The sequence below is a fragment of the Mytilus edulis genome, chromosome 9 (genome assembly GCF_963676685.1).
Source record: "Mytilus edulis chromosome 9, xbMytEdul2.2, whole genome shotgun sequence".
NCBI classification, from domain to species: Eukaryota; Metazoa; Mollusca; class Bivalvia; order Mytilida; family Mytilidae; genus Mytilus; species Mytilus edulis.
This window is the reverse complement of record NC_092352.1, coordinates 17,537,934-17,561,311: the sequence shown is the minus strand read 5'-3', so window position 1 is coordinate 17,561,311 and position 23,378 is coordinate 17,537,934. Positions and strand designations below refer to the sequence as shown.

Here is a 23,378-nt window from a genome sequence, read left to right as displayed (position 1 = left end):
ACTTCACAAGTAATACACGATGGTCTTGAAGTATAGATTCTAGGTACTGACATTGTTTATCATCTTAATAACGAGTTACATTATTCTTTTATTTGTCTATGTAAATCATTATATTTACTGTTTAGTCTAATTTTAGTAATATCCATTTGACGTGGCTCGGTACTTAATTGTGTTAAGGTGCCATGGATTTTTTTTTTGTTATTCTTGTCTTACGTTTTTGATACTGTGCTTTGTTTATATGCCTTTTTGTTTTTCTTTATTGTTATATCTGTTTACTTTCATACTGATTAAGATTAGAGCATATTTTTGATTGCGGCGTTTTGCATTTGCGTTGATTTTTCTTTCACTCTTTTCGCCGATTATTTATTTCAATTGCGCCGATAGTGTTCAGGTAGAGTACAGATGAATGTTCAAATTATTTATCATTATAAACCTCTTCCGTTAGCCAGTTGTAACGCAGTAATATTCATAAAAACAAGCATGTGTCCACAGTACACGAATGCCCCACTCGCACTATGATTTTCTATGTTCAGTGGACCTTGAAATTGGGGTAAAAACTCTAATTTGGCATTAAAATTAGAAAGATCATATTATAAGGAACATGTGTAATAAGTTTCCAGTTGATTGGACTTCAACTTCATCAAAAACTACCTTGACCAAAAACTTTAACCTGAAGCGGGACGAACGGACGGACGGACGAACGGACGTACAGACCAGAAAACATAATGCCCCTCTACTATCGTAGGTGGGGCATAATAACAGAATACAATTAATTATAAACGTTTCCATGCTGCGTATTTATATACTTCACATCTGATGTATTCTTTCTTTGTAATTTGATCAATTCTATACTTGTTGCGAACAGCGGAGGGCATTATAAGAGATCTTATTTTGACATAAGGAACGGCAAGGATTTTCTTGATGGCACCCATAAAATGTATGCTAGGATAGTGCAGATAGAACCGTTTATTGTGATGCGAATTAAATGATTATGGACTGTTATTCGTCCTCTTACTGACATTTTTCGACAGGTGCAGCTACCCAGAAATAAGGTGGATAATAAAGTTGTGCATAACATTTATATAAGTACTTTACATAGTCTAAGAATGCATGCCATTTGTCATCAGAACGAGCATCAGACATAATATCAAACGTGAAGCAGTTCTCGGTTTCATCTGGGGGAAGGAATGGTAGCCCGAAAAATTGCGATAGCCATATACCAGGTCAATTGATTTGATCTTATACTCTGAACTTAGCTCAACAGACTGGAATTTCCTCTACCAGTCTGAGTCGGAGAAAACGACAACAATCCATTCGTAGGGGACAGCAATTATAAACATGTTATAATTGACAATTTATAACAAATAAACAACTGGCCGACGGAAGAGGTTTATAATGATAATTAATCTGTAATGTACATGTGCACAATCCGTGCAAAGAAAAGATCGAAACTTTAAAAAAAAAACGGCGCAAATGTCATACACCCGTTGACTGCTGTATCCTTAATTTTGACATTTTTACTAATAATGTCTGTTTTTTTTTTTTTTGGTTCACTAATCGTTGTCAAAAGTATGGAATTGTACGCGACTGTCATACAAGTGAGAGGTTCAGCTAGCTATAGAACCAGGTTTAATACACCATTTTCTACATAGTAAATTGACTTGAATCAAGTCAGGACTATGACAGTTGTTATCCATTTGTTTGATGTGTTTGAGCTTTTGATTTTGCCATTTGATTAGGGTCTTTTCTTTTGAATTTTCTGTGGTGCTCAGTATTTTTGTGATTATATCTTTTCTAGCAGATGCTTTTATATTACGATCATATATCGTGTTGCTTATAAAAACATAATTCTTTTTACTCAAATGTTGAAAAGAGTTACAGAATGGAAGGTTCACAATTTTTTTTTTGTTAACACTATTTGCCAAACAATGTATATAATATGAATTATTTAGAATATTTGAATAAGAATGCAAATCACCTGCAAACTTCAATTTTAATGTAAAAAATCTGACAATGATATTACAAAAGTCTTTATAATATTATTCAAAAATGATTATTGTATACATAAGTACAAAAAATGTTATTTGAGACTAGTAATAACGAAAACTGTGAAAGACCTGGTAATAAAAATAGCTGAATTATAATGGAATGTATGTAATAGTTACACCAACTGTCAACAAATGGTAAAGTATAAATAATTGATAGCATGATATTTGACAATTATTACAATATGAATTAACATTGTGTTTAGCATAATACAGTTTTATGCATACATGCGCAAAAATACCTTTGTATATTCAGGTATAGATGTTTCACAAATGACTGTATAGACCGCTTCATATACGTTCCCCTTTGCCCTAGTTAACCCATCTACAAAATCTGACCAAAAGTCAATAAGAAAGGTAACAGGTTTGTAAAAGAACTAGAAAATGAGAACCTGCAAACTATCCCGATTTATGGCCATTGATGAAGTCACCAAATATGAAAGTCGCCAATATTCCGATAGCTAAATAAATAGCCACAGATCGGGTTGGATCAAATATTAGTTTTCGATTTTTTTTCTTCATTTCCTTATCATTTTCTAGCTCTTTTACAATATTGACTCAAGTAACCATATCCGAAAGTCGTCAATATTCCCAAAGGCTAAATGGTCATTTCATATACAAGTGGTATGCTGTCATACATTTTTACAACAGTCTACGAATTATAGGATGCAAAAACAACGTATTGCAACATTAACAAACCAACAAATTATATCTAACTATTTTCATATTTGAAGAGTTCTATTATAATATATTATCTTATTTCTACAAAATTTGTTAATGTTAAATAAAGCAATGGAGTAAAATTCAGTTTGATAAATAGCTTCTCTTTAACATCTATTATGGAGTATTTCATAGTTGTGCCGAGTATCCTCTGTTCTCATGGGCACCATTTACCTGTCATTGAGAAAAATAATCGAAATTAGTCATTCTGACAGTATATATCATAACATATATAAAAAAAACAATAAAAACTTATTACTTGACGGTCAACTTTCTTAATAAATTAAAGAAAACTACTTATTCGTTTGCTTAAAACATATAGACTTGATTTCAGTAATTTACTTTCTCATCTCAATTTTCTTTTATTGGTGCTGATTTAGACGACTATCTTTACAATATGGTTTAGTTTCCACGGGACAAAAGAGAACTTGTCTGATCGTTTGATAATTAGATATATACTACCGATGATAGTGGAACTTTGTCTGATGAGTATTGTCGTCTTCTTGATACAAAACAAGCCATTGCTATAGATAAACACAAGACTAAAGTCAAGGTCACAGCAATGACGACGATAAGTGCAACAGTCGTCTCGGAAAAGTCATCTTTTGTCTGGCTTTTTGTTGTTTTCTCTCCAGTTTGTGCAGCAGTACTCTAAATAAAATAACAATAAATAAATAAGAAAAGAGAAGAAGGTATAACATCAACAACAGAGGACGGATATTATTAGTTACATAGTGTGCTAGCGACCTAATACGGTATATATGGGATTAGTAAATTCCATATGGGGTGAGAGCGACCCGATATGGAATTTATTGACCCCATATATACCGTACTACGTCACTAGCACACTATGTAACGAATTTATCTTACCGACTATCTTAACGTGTGAAATTTAGACAAGTGACCTATCATAATGAGTAAGTCCACAATACTGTTAGCATTATTTAAAGAAACTACTTGATTCAATAAAAAAAGATGCCAACAATAACAACTTGTTAGGTTTAAATGTGTTTTATGAATTTATTTCAATCTTAATGTCTTCGTCTGGGACGTAACACCACTACTAACCGTGTGTGAAAAAAGCCCCGCCCACCTTCTATTCTTATATGAAATATAAAGGGACGTAACACCACTACTAGCCGTGTATGAAATAAGCCCCGCCTCCAAACAAACCTAATATCAAATATACAAGGTCAACACGCGGACGCTTTTAACCAATCACATTTCTAAATTAACACATAAAAAATCCAACTTCAGATAAAATGTCTACATTTTATTTTTGTTTTATCATGGTAATTGTAAAAATCAAGTAAATTCGAGCTTGAAATAGGTTTTTGTGTTAGGAAATAAAAGTACAGTGGCATATACAACGATATTCAACTTGACTTTTATTTGGTTAACCCCACTGCACAATCCAATACATTAAATTCTAATAAGCTATGCCAGCCTTTATATAGGCTTTGTTATTTACAAGACTAGTATAGTCTCAATTGAAAAAAAGACAACGGGTTTATGTTACAGGTAGGAATTACCATTTGAGGCGAAACTGTAGTTTGAAAATTGTTTTCTGTCATATGTTTAACAAAGGATATCTCTGCTACTGCAAACCATTTCTCAGGAGAAAGTTCTTCTGCCTATTCAAAATAAGAAAACAATCAGGAGAAAGAAAAAGCGATAAATTGATAGAGCTTTATTTAAAGTCTTTTTTTCTTCAGAGCAAAACTTCCGTATTGATATAATTTATTCGAACAGCGGTATAGTAATGTTGCCTTTATTTACCTTGGTAGGAGGGATTGTAAAAAAATGATAAGTATTCCACCGTCTTTTTGACTATCTAGAAAACAAATCAATTTAATGCTTATTTTACAATATATTATTTGAACCACCAGAAATAATGTAATAGCATTTATCATTCATGTATACATACATGTATAACATAGAAAAAGTAGATATAATGCCTATCGTCTGAATATTGTATTCACAATTATAATAAGATGTTACAGTAACAGTAAGAAATAAGTGTTTCAAAGTATTTGTAATCTCTCACCTTCAGCAATATCACAAAATCTCTAGGAAGTTCAACACTTTTGACCTGTTTCACAATAGCTTGGAAATAGTTTCCCACTTTCTTTGTCTCCACAGCAAAATAGCTATCATATCCAGATGGATACGCTAAATAAAAAATATTGACACAAAAATAAAAAATGTGAATTAACATGCAGTTATTGTTTATACGACAACCTCAAAGAGGTCAGCTTTTATCAGTTCATGTTAAAAGTAATCAAAGGTACCTGACTTATATTTTAATATGCCAGACGCGCGTTTCGTCTTCAAAGACTCATCAGTGACGCTCAGATCAAGATGGTTAATTTATTAGGATATAGCTTGCTGCTATTTGGGGGTGGCTTAAATGTAAATGCGCATTGGACGTACCATATTTATGAAGTGTTATTTTCCTAATCTAGCAGGATCGATATCACTGCTTGTTGGCTTATGAACCCGATGATATCATCAGCTCAATAGTCAGTGCTTTGGTATCGATATAATTAATAAAATACCTGTTCTTACATTCTTCAGTGGAAATTACAGCTTTGTTTTGCTGTAACGCAAGATTCATATGATGTAGATTAAAGAACAAACTTTCACTAGTGGTGAAAAAATACATTAAATTTCATCTACTAGTATAACACTTTGTTTACCTGAAAGTATTTCGAATGTATAATTGGTAATTTGGATAGGTGTTCTTCCTGTTTTGCTGGATGCTCTTTTCGATAATGTCAATTTTTCTATTTTGATGGACAGCGTTTACCTTGATTTTTTTCTTGGCAAGTATCACCTAATGTTTAGCTACTTGTAAAGTGAAGAAGTGCCATACCTGATTTAATGATGTGGTATGTGAGAGTAGTCACATACAAAATTATGTTTTGTTTATACCGGTTCAGGGATAATTTTTTCTAGTTTTGAAATAACTTAACAAACAACAACAAAAAACCAACCAAACAAAAATGTGCATTTTAATTCATTCCTAAGTAACGCACCCTGACATTATTTCAAAAAGCATGGTTTCAATTTGCAATTAGCCGACGATTAACATTGTAAGCGTATTCATTTGGTAAATACGAAATTCGATATTTAACTTACTTGTCGCCACCGAAAATACTAATTCCGTCCATATCTTTGGCTAAAATTCTAATTGCATTTCCAGTTACGTCAGGAAAACCATGGAATTGCAGCTCTTGATTCTAAAAAAATATAATTAAGTATTTTTTGAAATAATAATCGAGAAACAAATAAAATCAAAGGTTGATTTACTTGTACCAGCTTTTTGATAATTGGCTGAAATCTGCCAGTACAAACCAATTCAACCTTTTTTGTCCGACATGTAAGTCTGTAAAGAACACTGGAGTTTCTGTCTGTGTTGGTAATGGCATCTGCCTGTTTATATTTTTGCAGACTTAGATTGACATATGCTTGTAAATACCAATGCAGATTGTTTTTCTGTGAATTGTTCGGCATACTCCTGTACTAATAGTTGCAGTCGCTCTGGTTAACGCCAGTCTGTAAAGTTCAGTGAACTCTTTGTCATTATAGGTAATTGGTTGACATCCGGATGTACAAATTGTTGCAGTCTTTCGGGCCGATGTCTTGTTCTGTATATACAGATAAATGGTTGACTGTACAGATTATTGCAGTCTATGTAGGTGGTATATATTGTACACGGACTGGTGACGCAATTCTTCAAATAAAGCCTTGCTGGTTACCGTTATCCATCAAATAAGAAAGAGCCAATACTAGATCTCCACATTTCTCTTCAGTGTCCTAGTCAATAACACAGATTGTCATCAAAAAGTATGAATGTATTAATAGATTATGCATGGCTGTTTTTAAATTGAAATCCATAAAAGTATGATTGTCCCTTCGGTATCGTCTGCCTCTTATTTTCCTAAAGCAATAGAGGGTATTAGTGATATCCCAGAATAAACTTCTCTGTGTATAATTTATTTTGTTTTGAAGGTTTACCAGGTTGACTGAATCGGAGCCCCCAAATTTAACTGGTATCATTAGTAAAGAGTTGAAATAAAAATCGCCCATCCTCTTGTCGTAAGCCAAGCATTTTGTTTTAAGGAAACATTCAAAGATACTTTTAACTTAATGATTGTTCGAATCGATATTTGAGCAGACTAATTATTGGGGCTTATAGCAAATAGTCACTTGTCTTCTATACTAGTCATCATCGGTTTTAAGATATAAAACATGTTTCTAAATTAATATCTCTATTGAATATGTCTTCGATAAATCCTTACCAGAGTTATTGCAGTTACATCTACTGTATACTTTGGCGATACACAGGTCATTCTATGCTGTAGACAACCAGTGTACATGTAAGAGGGTCCATTGTCGTTTCCATCAGTTACATTTACTTTTATATCAGTATATGCCGATCGCTTTGTATTTGGTCCGCCGTCCTGAAATAAATGATATTAAATGCTATGATCAATTGCAAAAGCTAGTAATAAAATTTGAAAATGCTAAATGTATTAATAATAAATTAATACAACAGAAGGAAAAGAGCCAACTGTTTCTTTAAGTAGCAGCTTCGGAAATAAAAAAAAATAAAAATGTTACTAAACGAGAGAAAGAAGATAACCAGCAAAGAAAAAAATGAAATAATTGTTCCATCATCTTTCATTTACTAGTATTTCTATTTAAGTTTAAATATTTATCATAGCTATGTGAAAATAAGTTGCATTTAAAATGTCGAAAAAAATATGTGCCTCTATACCTACCATAACAACAACACGAATAACATAATACTTGTGTCCATCCCCTAAACTTTCATAATCCAAATTGTCTCTAACTGTGAGGATGCCTTGGAGTGTGTCAATATCAAAGAGGTCTCCTCCATCATTCTGTCAAAAAAGAATGAAATGATCATGGAAATGAAAGCTCATTTAATCTTTGATGAGCTTCACTTCCCCATCTTTCTGTCAAATATACTCAAAAACAAATATAAAGACCACTAGGTTATGCTTAATATTACAATAGTAATGAAGTTCTTGGTTGAAAATATTAGGTAGTAGCATAATTTGGACTACAGAGTGGCACTGAGAAAATGCATTTGTCTGATTATTGAGAACCAATATCAGCTGATGATAGTATAGTCATTCTTTGTTACAAATTTGTAAGTTTTTAAAGTGATTATAACACAATGTTCACTGCTGTATCTTTGACATTTTTACCTATTATGTCTGTTTATTTTGTTCACGCATAGTGGTCAATATTATGAAATTCGATGCGACTGTCATACAAGTGAGAGGTTTATCTAGCTTTAAAACCAGGTTCAATCCACCATTTTCTACAAAAGAAAATGCCTGTACCAAGTCAAAAATATGACAGTTGTTATCCATCCGTTTGATGTGTTTGAGCTTTTGATTTTGCCATTTTATTAGGGACTTTCCGTTTTGTATTTTCCTCTGTGTTCAGTATTTTTGTGATTTTACTTTTTGTTTATAGAATAGTTATTTTATTACTTTCGTGTTTAGACTGGATTGAAAAGTATTCCATCTTTCTATTATCATTACACTCAATATACTGAATTCTTCCCTTTCACTGTTTTTCATAAACTTGAATGCACATCGAGATGGTGTTAGATTGTCAGTTCCCTTCAGCCAAAAAGTGTTATTCAATATTGAACTTTTGAGACTTACCACAATGCCCGAATTCTTTATAATACTGTATGTGATGTTACCATCTAAATTCGAGTCTTTATCAACGGCAGTAACTGTTAGTAATTGTGTACCAACTGGTGTAAGCTGTTTAAAGTGTAAAAGTTGAAAACGTTACGTAAATTTATATATTTTGTTATCATTAAAAACTAATTTTGTTATATTTGTGATGTAAAAATTCCAAAAAAACAAGAGAATTTGGAATTCACAGTGCACTTGAAAACCTTAAATATTCTCCAACGACACTGACCAAAGAGGAGATCTTCGATGTGTCTCTTTTTATGAAATTCCAACAAAATTTGAACATCGGTCAACTATTGTCGCCGTATTAAGTCACGAAACTATTTTATGTGTTGTGTTTTAATATTGAACTTTCTCAAAATTCTTTTCACTGAATTAAAACATATAAGCAGTCTAACCAAGAACATATTAACATATAGTTAGATATACTGCTCCAAGGTCTAACGAATTCAAAAGTCGATCTTACTGAATATCTTGCATATATAAAACGGGGTTTCTTGTTTACCTTCATTCAAACTCTAAAACCCAAAGTTTTATATATGATCTATGATATGACAATTAAACTGAATACGCATAAATCATGCGTAATCCATCTCTTGCTAAAGGGTTAAATTGAAGTTCATAAGAATACGGATTAAATGAGGATAAATTATTCACTTGCAAGTGAATAATTCATCATCGATGTTTCTTAGCTTATATTGACAAAATTGAACCATTTTGACTGCTACATTGTAAAAGCTAATCATTATTTTATTAATGATTGAAGATAAAAATTAATCATTATTTATTTTTTATGTATCTCGCAGCTAGTGCCCCTTTAAAACATGTATAATTTATGACAATGAAACTGTTTCTTACCTCATTAATAGCAGTTTCATATGGCGCATTAGAAAATATAGGTGGGTTGTCGTTCTTGTCCATAACCATGATACTGACATCATAAAACATCTGTTTTATATAAAAAGTACGAATTTAGAATGACATAAGTTGATTGGCATGCACAGATATAGGTATAGATTTCAGATTTTTTTTTTTTTCTGTTTTATTTCATTGAAGTCTGATGCGGTATATTTGAGTTTTGTTTTACAAAAGATAATGCATGAGTTTTAGACTTAATATTAACAAGGATCCCGGAATGGTAAATTGTTTGCTTTTTTTACTTTCTGCGACATAATGAAAAAAATTAAGCAAGGTCCTGATATAATTTTCATTTTATCTTTTCTTTTCTATTATAACATCACTATTGATGCTATATACAAATCTGATTCAATCAAGTATACGAATCAAACAATGAAATTAGTCAATTCTGTATCGGGTCTTTTATATTATTAGGTACGTGCCTTTATTTAGATTCAGGTTGTATAAGAATTTAGAAAAAAGGAAGGTTTAAATGGACGACATGTGTTTCATGGTGTATCTCTTAAGTACTAAGTCAGGAATATGACAGTTGTTGTCCATTCGTTTGATGTGTTTGAGCTTTTTATTTTGCCATTTGATTACGGACTTTCAGTTTTGAATTTTCCTCGGAGTTCGGTATTTTTGTTATTTTACTTTTCAGTTTAATATAGAAAACAATGGTTTGTGATATTATACTTTATAACAGTATTATCTTACTTCTACTGAGAGGTTGTTGGCTGGGGAACACTTCAAGGTGAATGTAATAACACTGATATCATCATCTACACTTTCCGTGGGACCCTGAATAAAAAAGTTGTGATAAATATCAGGTGAATTTAATAGGTAATTGTCCCTAAAAGAAAAAAATGAAACATTTAAATTGAATTTTTAAAAATGGAGTATTTAATGTACATGTATATAACCGATTATATCTGGATTATATTATGGATTGACAATTCAATAAAACAAATCGTCTTCACCATGTAAACGTTTAAGTGGTAGTGGCGATATCTAACGTTGCGTCTTATAGTAGTACTTAGCTCGTCTGATTAGTTCATTTCGATGAATTACGTTAATCGAACGAAAACATACTATGTAGAACGAAATAAATATAGAAAATTACTGATCAGCATCATTTTTCAATTCGATGATTGTATTTTTTAGCTAAGTATAATGATTTTTTGTGTTCATTTTTGCATGTAATCAAACTGATAACATTTGACCACTTTTACTGATAAAACACAGGTGCAAACTTAATGTGATTAATGTCTAGGTGACATGAAAGATGCTAATCAAATTCGTTCAGGTACAAAATCTTGGTTACTGTTTGTAATCAGCAAGGGAGATCACTCTGTTTAGAATTTAATTATGACAAATTAGCTGATTTCCGGAGCACATGAGATGACCCTCGGTTTTTGATGGGGTTCGTAAAGCAAAGCGTTTAGATTTATATACTATCGTTTCTTTTGCCTCCCTGTTTTGAATAGATTAAATTAAACTAAAAAATCATAGAACTAAGCATTATAGGAAATATTGTTTCAAAATTATAGGTAACTGAAGTTCAAATCGTACATATTTCTGAAACTCCGGTATCATATTGTCCCATTGGTATCTCCTTTTGTTTTTCAAGAACGATTAACAATGTATTATATATATAAGTCATCGACAACTTACATCCCGGTCTAAAGGTTGGACTAGACGGATTATACTATGCCCTGAAACACTTTCGAATTTGAATTTTTCTGCTGGATTAATCATCAGATAGTCTGTTTGTGGCTCTAAAACAATACCATTAGGTGAATTGTCATCTAGAACGCCATTTAGTCGTACTTCAGACTGATACATAGGATCGTTAGGGTATAGAAGTAATTCTGAAAATAAATTGGTTGTATCCATCAAATATTTATGTATGATGACAGAAAATAGTAAAAATGTATATAATGCAATAAAGATAACAAATAAAATTAAAATGTCAATTGTTCTTGAACAATTGAGAGGTCTTTCCTTTTGTAATGTAAAATACATGTTCCAATAGACGTAGAATGTATTGAAAAGCTTTAAAACACACTGAATATCTTTTAAATAAGGTAAAAAAAACATATAATTTGCTATATGGGACATGACCTTGACCTTTGACCTTTTGACCTTTGTCAAGGTCATTAGTCCCCAATGTCATTGCTGAAGACCCCATGGGTCTAGGACCTTTGGTTATACAGTAAAAGCTGATTTTGCCTTTTCAGAAATCTAAAACAAGGGTTATGCCCCTTATAGAAAGGTCAAATCTCTTCGGTCAAATGTCAAAAAGTTGCGCCTCATCCACCTCAACGCGTTTTTCACTATTTACTATTTCTGTAAGTACAATCGTTTTTGAGATATCGACTTAAAAGTTTTAAGGTCAAAGGTCAAGGTCAACCTTAAACAGCTTTAAAACACACTGAAAATCTTTAAAACACATTGAAAATCCCTTAAATAAGGTTAAAATCACTAAATTCGCTATCTGGTACATGACCTTGACCTTTGACCTTTTGACCTTTGTCAAGGTCATTGGTCCCCAATGTCATTGCTGAAGACCCCATGGGTCTAGGACCTTTGGTTATATAGTAAATGCTGATTTTGTCTTTTCAGAAACCTAAAACAGGGGTTATGCCCCTTACAAAAAGGTCAAATCTCTTCGGTCAAAATATAACAAAGTTGCCCCGTAATGACCCAAACATTTTCCACTATTTAAAACTTCTGTAAATATAATGGTTTCTGAGTTGTTCTGATAACAAGGTGTTAGGTCAAAGGTCAAGGTCAACATACACATTTGACCTTGAGGTATTTTTCAAAGTCACATGAATTGATGATGAATGGTGAAGATCCTAGGTCTCTACGACTTACGGTTTTTGAGTTTTGGTTGTCCACCGACACCGGTTAATTTTCATAGGGGCATAACCCTACCAATGAGTCGTTGAATCTTTTCGATCCAAATGTAACGAAGAACCGGGGTCTGGTCCTGAACAAATTTCACCCTTCGTTTATTTTCTACCTATTACGGTTACGGTGTTGGAACGATAACAAGGTTTTTTGGTTTCGGAGGAATTACTCCGAACCGACAAAATATTTCGACTAACAGGGTGAGTTCTAGATAGGTATATATGACACCGATACAAAGTGTGAACATGAAAGCGACACGTCTTACGGTTAAGGCTGCTAACTTCGTCAAAGTTTGGCGGAAAAAGAATAATAATAAACAGAAGAAATACAGTAAGGTCTTTCCCTTTTGTAAAAGGAAAGACCTTAACAAGTTGATTAAAAAGCGAAATATGTCATAATTTCCACGCTGTCGTGTTTAACTGACAGGAAGAGAATCAAAGTCAGTATAGAAGATCGTGAATTAATGGTTGACATTGAAATCAATGCGTATATTGTCCTCGTAGTAAACTATAAAAAGACGAGTTTTAAAATTAGTCAAATATAATTGATTAGCTGTAATTTAAAGGAAATTCGACACAATAGAGTAGGAAATATTTGTGAAATGTTTGGTAATATGAAACATTCTTTTTTTAACAAATTTGATGAACTCTTATATAATGAAGAGATGTCGCCAAGATTTCTGAACGAGTGTCAGTCTCACAATACGAACTTTGATAATATATTACATAACTATTCATCCCACACATGCGAATGAATACACCTAGATTGGATAAACAAAAAATTTATTTAATTTTAACATATTTTAATAACATTCTATTTATGCAAAAATAAAACACTCGGTGAACATGGTACAAAGCAAATAGTTTGATAATCCAAATAAAATTAAAATCTTCATTCTTGTCTAAATACACTTAGGTCACCGTGTCTCGAGATGACTCGTACCATACTGACATGTACAACTTTAAATATATGCTGTTTACCTGTTTTAAATATTTGTCTAAACCCAGTAATTTTGATCTAGACATTTGTAAGACATTTCAACCTGAAGTAGACATTTCGACCTGAGGTTAGGGACATATAAAAAGGTAAAAAGTTCATAGGCCTTCTGTTTATTTAGACAGCTGATATCGTTACGGACACATTGTGGTTAAATGTTTTATATCATTGATATGTCATCCCTTCAAGTATCTAATGACGAACGGGTAGGTTATATAAATCCGGTTTCATTTCGTATGAATTAATAATGCAAGGTCATCATCAGGTAGCATTAATCATAAGTACAATTTACGTTATGAAGGATATGGTTTTATTTTGGGAGGATCAAGTATTTAGCTGTTTAACTATGTCAAACAGTGTGACATAAGGCATACAAAACGTAATTAATGTTTGATGCACCCCTGTTCTGTAGGTCATATTTCAAAGATCGCATATATGTGTACAAATAAAGACAACAGTAGTATACCGCTGTTTAAAGTCATATGAAACCAGTGAGTGGTGAAAAATAATGTTTATCCAATTCTTGAACCAATGCATGTATATATCATAAACTTAGAACTCTGTGCACGATTTTGTCATTTTTTACGCAAATACGTATAATCGTCAATTTTGTTTTCTCTCTGTCTGTCACGGCTGGTAATCTACACACGCAGAACATTTGGTTCTGCAATGAAAACCGTGAGAGGATTTTCCGGTTGTGCTTGAGTGGAGTAATTGTCACCGCTTCAAAAGGTATGAACATTTCTAAATCGCAATTTTCTGATTCAACTGATCAAAACATTGAAAATCGGAGAATGCTATGCTGTGGTGAATACATTAACGAAGAGATACATGTATCATTTACTGGAGTACATGGAGTTGAACTCCTACAAAATCAGTTGTCCCACGAGAAATTGCCTAAAAAAGTGACATTTGAATTTTGAAATGGTTCTATTAACAGATCTACAAGTTCAAATTCACTTGTTTTTCGGTCAATGGATATGAATGTCGTTTTTGGCGGCGTGTACGCTTTTCTATGTTGATAGACGTCTTCATCAATCTAAAAACCTTATATTTTCATCATTTCATGCGTGAGGGGATCGGTAGATTACCAGCCGTGCTGTTATGATTTAAAAAATATGGCTGCTCATTAAATGCCGTGTTTTAAAGCCGAAGTTTACCGATTGTCACTTTATAGTAAACGCATAACAAAAAGCATGGATATTGAGCACGTGTACACTCAGATAATTGTTTATTTTATTGACAGACCCATGCGTATTGCGATCACCGGATTTTAACGAGGAGGGTTACGCTCAGGTCACTATGCATACGGATAATAAGTCGGCGAATTGCTTCCTGGAAGCAAGCAATTAAAAATAAGTAAACTTCTTCTAAATGTGGACAAATTAAAGAATTTTCCTCAGAAAAAAGTATATGTACATAAGTTGTATAATGAAAACTAACTATTTAGTTATAAAAACATATGCATGATTTTTTTTGATTTGAGGTTTCTTACGACTTTAAAACTCATAAATCCATGGACAAAAAACAAAATCGGGGTAACAAACCAGGGACAATATTTGTTTTTAAAATCTTTACTAAAATTCAAAGTACTACAGCTTCATATGTGCACACTTAATATGGTGAAGAACTTCTGATCATGTCACCAAGTTTTGGATGTCTTGCAATGGCTTTAAACTGCAGTTTGAAAGGAATTAACACATTTTGCCGGATATATGCCAAAAAAATATTGATCAAACGGATACTCTAAACTAAAAGCAAAATTCAATAGGAAGTAAATATATATGTATTGCCTTTCAGATAATTGTTAATGTTGGTGTTTCGGTTTAAAATTAACAAAAAAGTTCATTTATTTTGTCCAACCTTCTCAATAGATAACACTAACTTACATTTTGATGGAACCCTTTAATGGAACCCTTTAATGTAAAATTGTGGTACAGACTATGGTCACCTAGATTTTACCATCCAATAGAAATACTCTTCCCAAGGGAAGATAGGATCCTTTTGTCAGCACTTAATGTTTCGTAGTAAAGTTGTGTAGATACGTGTTGAGAAATTGTCATTATTCGTTTGTTTCTCTGTCCTATAATTTCTCCCATTTATCTGTTTATTTATTGTAACCCTGTCGTGTAATGTTGTCATTTTAATGTTATGATTAACACTGCCATTAAAGCGGGAGGTTTGGCATGCCATAAAATCAGGTTCAACCCACCATTTTTTTCATAAAATGCCCTGTACCAAGTCAGGACAATGGCTATTGTTACATTATAGTTTGTTTCTGTGTGTGTTACATTTTAGTGTTGTGTCGTAGTTCTCTTATATTTGATACGTTTCCCTCGGTTTTAGTTTGTAACCCGGATTTGTTTTTTCTCTATCGATTAATGAATTTTGAACAGCGGTATACTACTGTTGCCTTTATTAAGGGTTTTTTAAACTCTTGTTACCGTGAATTTACTGAAACATTCTCAGAATCTTAACAATGTAATGGTTTGTTCTTAGTACTCCTAGTATGTATATGTGTATTATGGTGTATATCTTGGGGATTAAGCTTCAAATAGGATTTTAGTTTTATATTATATTTATCTTTGTCGGTAATTTTGGATTTCAAAATCGGCACACTTTTCATCTTTCAAGAACAAACCATCAGCTGATACCATTTAATGCACTGCCTATATTCAAACATACATTTCCAACAGTAGCATATGATAAACACGCGTTCAATTTGATTCGCAATTTCAAATTTTGCTCAGGGTCAAGCAAACAAATCCATAGCCAATGGAACATATTTATTTAAGAACCTTTGTATCGTCATCTGAACATAATATTAATCCAAACTAAAACCGTTACCAAGAAATAGCATATAACGTATATTTTGCAAACTTTTTAAAAAATTGAACTAAGCAGTAAGTTCCTTCCGCGATAGATGGTAATTTTTTTTTTTTTTTGGATTTCAAATCAACATTATCATAGATAATTAATAAGAATGGTGTTTTTGTTAAGTCATCGTAACAGGCGTTGTCGTCAGAAATAAACCACAAATAAATAGAAAATGCGCCCGAAAAGGGATGAGTCAGACCAACTTTGTTCTTAATTGGAAAAGGTTAACTGGTAACGAACTGGGCGGGCTTTCAGTCATGCAAGGATGCTCACAACACTTAATTACCACATCTATATTGAAATCATATCATAAATTGATAAACATACCAAAGAAAAATTCTGACAAACAATAGCTCCGGGGTGACATTTTTAATTGAATTTTGTTATCCGTGGGGTTATCAGAACCTCTAGTATGAACAAAATGTCGAGATATTTAAACATGTTTTCGAATTTATTATTGTACAATACGGAATAGTGCATTTGCAGTAGTGTACATTATCTTTATCAATTTTACAGGAACTATATTTTTTTTGTCATCACTTTTCACTAGCTCTAAATAAACGCATACAGTATTAGTAGTGCCTCTTCATATTATCCCAGTACAGGTATGCATTGTGATTCGGAGTGGATTTCATAAGTATAACTTACTATAGAGTATATTAACTATGTTCAAGCTATGTACCAAAACCAGTGAAAGCAATACGATTGCACACTTGTGAGCCAATATAAAAAAGTTAGATAACAAAAATACCGAACTCCAAGAAAAATTCAAAACGGAAAGTCCTTTATCAAATGGCAAAATTAAAAGCTAAAACACATCAAACGAATGGAATACTCATAATCATCAACTAACTTTTTTTTAATTCTCATATTTGATATATAACCTACTAAAACGTATAAACCGAATTACAAAAAGAGGTTGAAGTATTTACTTGTATAATATATCATCGTGATTTTAGATTGTTTTGACAAAATTAAACCAAAATTGTTTTCATCCACTCCATATAGTTGTCTCATTGACAATTATATCACATTTTCTTATTTTTACATTACTGTTAATAAGAAAATATTATTTCAATATTCCGCTTTTATAAATGTTTGAAAAACAAAGCATAGTCATAATTTAGTGTGTTTTGTCTTATCGTAGCTGATGCCTCTTTAAATGACAGTTAGTAATACATAACTCATTAGATACAGTACCTTCTTGATTGGCTTCATAAATATTCAAATACAATACAGGACGAACTGGTGTCCATTCTCCAGGATCCATGGGACTACATGCTGTAAATCAAAAGAATACGCTTGTTTATCTTCATTTACTGTTTTGAATATATATCTTAAAAAGAAAAAACTAACAAAGCACATTCTACGTAAAGAATGCAGAAGTAGCTAAACGTAGAATAAATGAACGTCAAAAACTAATTAATGCTAGAACATCAGACAGAAACATGTTTTATAAAATTATAAAAAGTCAAAGAGGAAAATTATCTAGATTTATAGATCAATTACATGTAGATGATAATACCTATCACAACAATAATATCATTGAAGGCCGGCGTTCACACTTTCATAAGTTTGCAAAAAAGGAACCAAATCAAAATTATGACACTCAATATCTAGATCTTATTGAAAAAGAAGCTAAAATTATAATTGATAAATGTAAAGATCGTTTCAAGCATAACCCTATTACAGAAGAAGAGATTTCAAAAGCAATATCATGTTTAAACAGGAATAAAGCTGTTGACTACTTTGGTGTAAATGCTGAATATATCATACATGGTTGTAAACAATTGCAACAATATTTTCAACTACTTATTAACAGATCTTTTGAACTAGGCTGTATATTGATATTCTGAAAATTGGTACACTATTTCATGTATTTAAGAATAAGGGTAATGCAAGATATGCGAAAATCTATAGAGGAATAACAGTCACACCTATATACTCTAAAGTAATCGAAAAGATAATTAAATTACGGGAAAACCCTATCATCCTGGAGAAACAAAACACATTACAAAGAGGATTTACTGAGAACACTACCCCTCTGTTATGTGAATTAATTTTTGAAGAGTTTGAGCGTGAAAGTAAAGATCTCAAACTACCAACATACATACCTTTACCTGATGGTAAATCGGCTTTGATGTGGTTGTACATTCAAATCTTATAAGGAGATTATATCAAACAGGAATCTCAGATCAATCCATAATATTGATAGAAAGCCTCTATAAAAATGCAACATCTTGTACAAAATGGAGAAAAAAAACTTCAGAAGTCTTTGAAATAGAACAGGGTGTACGCCAATGTGGTGTCATAAGTGCTGATCTGTACAAGTTGTATGTAAACCCTCAAATAAACCTGTTATGTGACACAGGAATAGGTGGACACATAGGCAATATTAGCTGCTGTGTTCCAAAGTGTGCTGATGATGTTGCTATTATAGCAAACAATCCAATAGAACTTCAGACGCTAGTAAATATTGCTGTCAATTTTAGTAGGAGAGAAGGATACTCTCTACAACCAACAAAAAGCGTAATATTACTTGTAAACCCCTCATCCAGATCGATTGTAATAGAAGACATTTTTTTGAATTTAAACAATAACCCTATGCCAGTGGTAGATCACTCCTCACATATTGGTATACAAAAGTGTCAGAAAAACTCTGCAAAATTAACTGTTGACGAAAACAAAAAGAAGGCAAGAAGATCATTATACAGCCTAATGGGTGCAGGCTTACATGGGAGGAATGGATTAGATCATAAAACAGCTATAACTCTTTTAAATACATATGTTATGCCTATATTAACCTATGGTTTGGAAATACTACTCCCGACAGGCAGCATTTTTGATACTTTCCAATTCCACAAGAAAATTATTAAACAAATACTCTCTGTACCTCAGCAAACAGCTGACCCTGCTATATACATACTAAGTGGAATGCTACCAATTAAAGCTGAAATCCACCTGAAAGCTTTAACACTTTTTGGAAATATCACCAGAGCTAACAAAACATCAGTTGAATGGAGATTAGCAGAAAGACGGCTTCAATTAAAAACACATGCAAGTAAAATCTGGTTCATAGAAATAAAGAAAATATGCCTAAAATATGATTTGCACGACTGTCAGAATTTCCTAACATATCCTCTTGCATGGAAAACTCCAATGGAAAAACTTGATTACAAGGAAAATTTATACTTACTGGAGAGAAAAGATAAATGAAAATTCGAAGGGTTATTCAAGCTTGTAACACATCGCATGTGCCTATAAGATCAAAACAATACATCCAATCCTTACAACAAACACCTCAAACTGAAGGTACATCAACAGAATACCTATTAGAACTAAAGTTGCAACAGGAAATTACATACTGCAATCAAATAGAGCCAAATTCAGGAAATGTGAGGTATCAGCCACCTGCAAAATTTGTAATAAAGGGGACGAGACGATTGAACACTTTCTTATCTCTTGTATACATCTAGAACCGGACAGAGAAAAGCTTTTAAAAGTGATACGTGAGCGATGTCTTAGATTGGTAGAACTATTTAACATGAGTTTGGATATAAACTTAATCCATGTGATAATTAATACATACTAATCTTGTGAAATTCTGTGCTTGCACTCAAACTAGTGATTTATGTAGCTTTGTTAGCTTGCATGTTGAACCTGCTTGTAGAACACTTATATATAACCTGCATATGCAAAGGTACAAGCTCCTAAACACTAGACAGACCAACTTTCGAAAGTCAAATTTAGCTAAGTAGTAGTTGTGTGTGGACTGTAAGTTATTAGTAAATATATTCTAAATTCTAAAGGAAGAAATTTCTCACAAACTCAACGGTCACGGTGTAATGGGGAACCCCCGTGCATTGGGGAGCAGAAAAAAACGCATTTTTTTTTCACAAACTCAAATTAGATGTAAAGCTTCGTTTTTTTAAGAAAAAGAATTTAGTACAGCCGGTAATATATAAAAGATACTACATTGTGTATATACATGTAGGCCTTTAAAATCTCACAAAACGCTCTTAATAGGGTTTGTTTCATCATCAGAATAATCTTTGGTCTGTCAAAACCAACTGATAATTATTTATAAGATGTGGTATGAGTGTCAACGAGACAACTCGCCATCCAAGGCATAATGTTAAAAATGTACACAGTTATATTTCAAAATACGACCTTCAACACGGAACCTTGGCTCACGAACTACAAACTTTCGTATTCACCGACACATCAACAGAATACCTATTAGAACTAAAGTTGCAACAGGAAATTACATACTGCAATCAAATAGAGCCAAATTCAGTTAATGTGAGGTATCAGCCACCTGATCAGCACTCCTTTCTAAACAGTTGAAGAATTTCTTTCGCCGCTTCTGTATTACTAGCATTGAAATGGAAATGAAGTTATGAGTTTCAATTATTTTGGAATGGCTATACTAAATATAAAAAATATATCAAGTATAATAAGAAAAATAACGATTTTAAGTTCATGTTAAAAAATACATAAGTAAGAGAAATTAAATAAAAACACAAACGACTTACGTTCCTGTGCAAATACAATGGAAACTATTGCAAAGTAGGCGAGTAAAATCGGTAACATTTCTAATATCAGAGTTGTATTCGGTTGTCTTGGGTCCCGGTAAGTCAGTTCTAGAATGACTATATTCTGTTTTTGTATTTCAATTTAGAACAAGGAAGTCCTATTTCGTTATGGGTGCGTTCTACTAGATCCGGGACAGAGAGTTTAAACAAACTTTATTGTGTTCAAGAATTCAACTTCATTGTGTTATCTCAACCAGGAAGCTTTGCAAAATAAATATTCATATAGAAAAAAATAATGTGATACCAAATGACCGTTACTACCTTTTGTGCTCTCAAATGTTTTATATGTTTGGCTTTGGAAACTTTCAGTCTCGAGCTTTCCTGATGAAGATTGTGTTATGCACACGAAAATGATACTAATATCACATGTATTTCAAACGTTACATGCTGAAACAAAGGCGGTGTAGTTTAACCCGTTTAAAAAATTATAAACTATGATTTAGAATAAATTTTCCGCGGAGGTCCGTTGGTACCTTTGGTTCAATCCACTTTGAAAAAACATCTCAAATATCTAATGGCATGTGTAGTTTATTTATCGGAGTTGTTTTATGGATGCTTCATATTGAAATTCGTGAAATCATGGTTCTCGAGTTTTTTTCCTAAAATGTGAAAAAAATCATTGACATTTTATGAATGCCGTATTGTAACGACTTCAGAAGCATGTCTTAAAACACTATGTACCTTAATATTGTTCCTGTTCAAAAATGAGTTTATCATAGTAGAGAGGGACTTTTACTTTGAAATAATTATACAAATGGCGATGGGGTCGGGTACGCGTTTTTGAGTTACAAAAATGCAAGTTGATTTTGTGGAATAGCGCATTTGTTTATGATAATGTTTATGAATCGCATTTGTCTAATTAGTATTTGTTAGGTTTATAACGTTTATTGTTCATACTGACGTATAACTCATCTGCAGGGAGATTTTATGTTGTTTACAGAGCACGTAATTATATTTATAACCTTGGGTGAATCTTGCATGTGGTCATCTCTTAACTTATCATGGTCTAGTTATTTTTACTTTGTTTAAACGGTTTGTTCTTATCAATAATACATTAAAAGGAAAGCCGGAATTACCAAAAAATATTTGACAGCATAAAAGACCACACTGACCAGTAAACACACAATGCACTCTACTTGCACATTATGTGGTAATGTGAAACTTGCGTACAAACCACTCCCTTTGATAATCTAGATCGCATGTCGTAAAGGTAAAACACACACAATATTAATGCCCGCGTCACACTGTCCCGATTTTTACACCGATGGCAACACGATAATGGAAATTTTCTAAATCGGGACTGATCGTATCCAGATCGGGCTATTCGTAGTGCCTTCTTTAACCATCTTAGAACCATCGGCCACTTTTTCTAGCCTTCGGGGACAACTTCGGGAAGGGTTCTAAATTTTTTAACATGTTAAAAAATCCCCGAAGGTGCGTCCGATGTTGAGGGTTCGTATTGAGTTCGTATCACCCTCCTCACCATCGTAATGTCACCGGGAATGCATCTGTGCACATCGTATTGCATTCGTGTTTCAATCGTTTCCATCGGGCAGTTTTGACATTACGATGTCTACACGAATGAATCACGTAGATACCCGAAGGTCATACGATGGCAACACGACTTCGTGAAGACCTCGTAATCCGGTCGTGTTGCCATCGAATAAAAGTAAGAAGGCGACAAGATGGAACTACGACGGCAATAAATCCAGCTAAATGTAAGTTAATTTTCGCACTAAAATACATTTAAAGTGCCATGCGCGATATGCACTGGTCAGTTTAATACGACAGTTCAGAAAGACGTTCACAAAACATGGAGCTCATATCATATGATTCTATGAGAACAAGAAAGGCGACAGCGTTGTTTCTATTAATTCAAATGGAACAAGAAGAGCAGCTATTACAGGCTCAGGATTTTCTTTTACAAGTAAAATATTATGTTTTGTCAATTTTTCATATCAAGTAACATAATGAAAATCATAAACGCGCCTCGTACACCAACACTGCAGGTACACGTATATAGGGAAACCAACTTTTTCTTCATTATTCTGATTTTTTATGTATCGTCTGAGTTGTTGTCACACGAATGTTTACTCCATAACCATTTTGTTTTCTATATGTTATATTTTGCCGCATTTGTTGCTTTCCCCACATCCTTTCTTTTGTCTATATTATTATGATATTCTCCTGGAAAGAGCTCTTTTTGAATAAAAGGGATCAACGAACCCATTACCTTACCTTTAAGATAGATCAGTAAACATGGGCATAATTATGGGTGATTATTCAGACTAGTGCACACATTTTACAGTTCAAACAAGGTAATGCCGAGCGTGGCATCCCCTCGTATGTAACATATTGGGGACAAATATGGACACTATATTTGTATATGACACATGCAGAAAATGGTAAATTGAATATGCATATTTGATACATAAACTATTTTTTTAGAAATAAACCAAAACATTCAGTAACTGGAAATACTTTTAATATTGTCTTTAGAACCAGCAGGTAAAAAAATGAGCAACCAATTGCCTGTGTATTATGCTATTTCAAGGAGAAAAAACAAGTCCATATGCATGACCTTG

General features: G+C 32.8%; 1 protein-coding gene across 1 annotated transcript; it reads right to left on the bottom strand.

The window, feature by feature from the left end:
* Nucleotides 1-1,976: 1,976 nt before the first annotated feature.
* Nucleotides 1,977-20,911, bottom strand: LOC139487725 (cadherin-99C-like). Its single transcript, XM_071272759.1, has 13 exons — nucleotides 20,734-20,911; nucleotides 17,399-17,479; nucleotides 11,084-11,280; nucleotides 10,127-10,210; nucleotides 9,371-9,460; nucleotides 8,474-8,578; nucleotides 7,553-7,675; nucleotides 7,070-7,231; nucleotides 5,907-6,007; nucleotides 4,813-4,937; nucleotides 4,298-4,399; nucleotides 3,228-3,416; nucleotides 1,977-2,939 (listed from the first exon to the last, which is right to left on the bottom strand). The coding sequence occupies exons 1-10, from the start codon at nucleotides 20,789-20,791 to the stop codon at nucleotides 4,919-4,921; spliced, it is 1,020 nt and encodes a 339-aa protein (XP_071128860.1). The 5' UTR covers nucleotides 20,792-20,911; the 3' UTR covers nucleotides 1,977-2,939; nucleotides 3,228-3,416; nucleotides 4,298-4,399; nucleotides 4,813-4,918.
* Between the last annotated feature and the right edge of the window lie 2,467 nt (nucleotides 20,912-23,378).

Excerpts from the sequence above, each read along its gene's own strand:
- LOC139487725 (XM_071272759.1), bottom strand. The coding sequence starts at position 20,791 with ATGTTACCGATTTTACTCGCCTACTTTGCAATAGTTTCCATTGTATTT. Across the intron at positions 17,480-20,733 it reads CATTGTATTTGCACAGGAAC|CATGTAGTCCCATGGATCCT; the intron begins GTAAGTCGTTTG and ends TTTGATTTACAG. Across the intron at positions 8,579-9,370 it reads ATGAAACTGCTATTAATGAG|CTTACACCAGTTGGTACACA; the intron begins GTAAGAAACAGT and ends CACTTTAAACAG.